The sequence below is a fragment of the Bison bison genome, unplaced genomic scaffold (genome assembly GCF_000754665.1).
Source record: "Bison bison bison isolate TAMUID 2011002044 unplaced genomic scaffold, Bison_UMD1.0 scf7180017864213, whole genome shotgun sequence".
In the NCBI taxonomy this organism is placed as follows: domain Eukaryota; kingdom Metazoa; phylum Chordata; class Mammalia; order Artiodactyla; family Bovidae; genus Bison; species Bison bison.
The window spans coordinates 341,072-342,633 of NW_011494785.1; the positions used below are offsets into that span (position 1 = coordinate 341,072).

At 61.5% G+C, this 1,562-nt stretch overlaps 1 protein-coding gene across 1 annotated transcript in view; it reads right to left on the reverse strand.

The window, feature by feature from the left end:
- The window catches only part of LAG3 (lymphocyte-activation gene 3), a 6,563-nt gene extending 5,095 nt beyond the window's left edge, over window positions 1-1,468 (reverse strand). The window contains 4 exon segments of the mRNA XM_010844942.1: window positions 9-150; window positions 152-179; window positions 531-678; window positions 981-1,468. Coding sequence (XP_010843244.1) covers window positions 9-150; window positions 152-179; window positions 531-678; window positions 981-1,041 — 379 coding nt within the window. The 5' untranslated portion in view covers window positions 1,042-1,468.
- Window positions 1,469-1,562: the final 94 nt, after the last annotated feature.

Here is a 1,562-nt window from a genome sequence, read left to right on the forward strand (position 1 = left end):
GTCGGCGCGTCGGGCCGGGCGCAGCCACAGCGAGAAGTCCCCACGCTGGAGGCCCATTTCTTCCAGCTGCACGCGGGGCTGCAGGGGCAGCTTGCCAATGCGCAGGCCTCCGGGGGCCAGCCTCAGCACTGTGTAGCGGCGGGGGCCCGGGACCCCGGGGGGTGGGCGCCGCGGAGCCACTGGACGGGAGAGAAAGATGGGACTGAGAAATCCGAGGGGAAGAAGCCCCGGGGAAGAGGCAGTCCAACCACACCTTGAGGATGAGGGAGTCCACCCACAGGGAAGATTTCTGAACTGCTAACCGTCCTGTCCCCTCGTTCCAATTGGGCCAGCACCATCCACTACCGGAGAGGCAGCCGTGCCTGGGGATGCAGGTGTGAGGGTAGCAGTCTGCAGAGGATGGGGGGAGGGGCAGGAATAGGGGGGCGCCTCTGTATTTACAGAGGGCTGGGTTGGGCTTTAGAGCCTAAATCTAGATGCCATTACCGCTGAATCTGGGGATCCCTGTCATCGCAGTTTGGGGTGCATACCTCTCTGGTACATGCTGCCAAGTGACTTGTCTTGTCCGCGGAAGGCTGAGATCCTGGAGGGGGATTGTGGGGCTGCAGGGGAGCTGGGCAGGAGCCCCCTCCTGGGCCCACACCACTGGGACCTCTGCCCCGGGCTCTGGAGCCTCCACTGGGGAGGAAAAGAGAGGCCAAGGGGAGGGGCCATGAGCCGAGAGACTTCAAAGCAGAGAAGGAGCCTCCGAGTTTTTCCGAGGGAGAAACTGGGCAGAAGGGAGACCTTGGGTTTCTGCCCCTTCCCTGCCAAGGGGGAGACAAAGAGAGATTTGGGGGGCTGAAATGGCCCCGAGGAAGGCATAGGAGAATCCACCCAATCTAAGGACCTTGGCATCTGTGTGGTCACCGAGAGCTCCCTGCTGAACTTCTGCTATGGATCTGGAGGTCAACCCTCCCAGAGAGTAGTCCCCATCTTACCTGCAGCCGCCCATAGGAGTTGCAGAAACAGCCAGACCTGGAACCAAGCCTCCCACAGCATCTCCCTCGAGGCCTGGACCACACAACCCTCCAAAGGCAAGAGTTCGGAAAGTGGGGAAGGACTAAAGTTTGAAAGAGAGGTTCTGCAATGAGGGAGTCAGAGGAAGAGAATCTAGAAAAAAGAGGGATGGAGGCTTGGAGAGAGAGGGAGGAACCAGTGACCAGAAGCTGGAGTCTAGAGGAAAGCCAGACAGATCAGGTAGCCTGAGGTGGGGGTCAGGGGAGGGGTGGGGGTCCCCAGGAAAGGGCAGGGTGCAGGCAGAGTGGAGGCACGGTGGCTGTCTTGAGCTGGAGGCTGTTCTACTGCTTCCAGGGCCCTGGCCCCTGGCCCTTCTGCCTTCCCTCCACCTTCCCCACTTCCCCTCCCCATTGCCCCCCCCCCCAACACCACGGGGCTCACGGTTTCGCTTCGCAGTGGAAAGTCTGAGGGGGCTGATTCCCAGCAGCGTTACCCTCCACCCTTGTGGTGGCGCTCCCCTTGTTTATTTCCTCAGTCCTGGGTGTCCCCACCGCCCCCTCCCC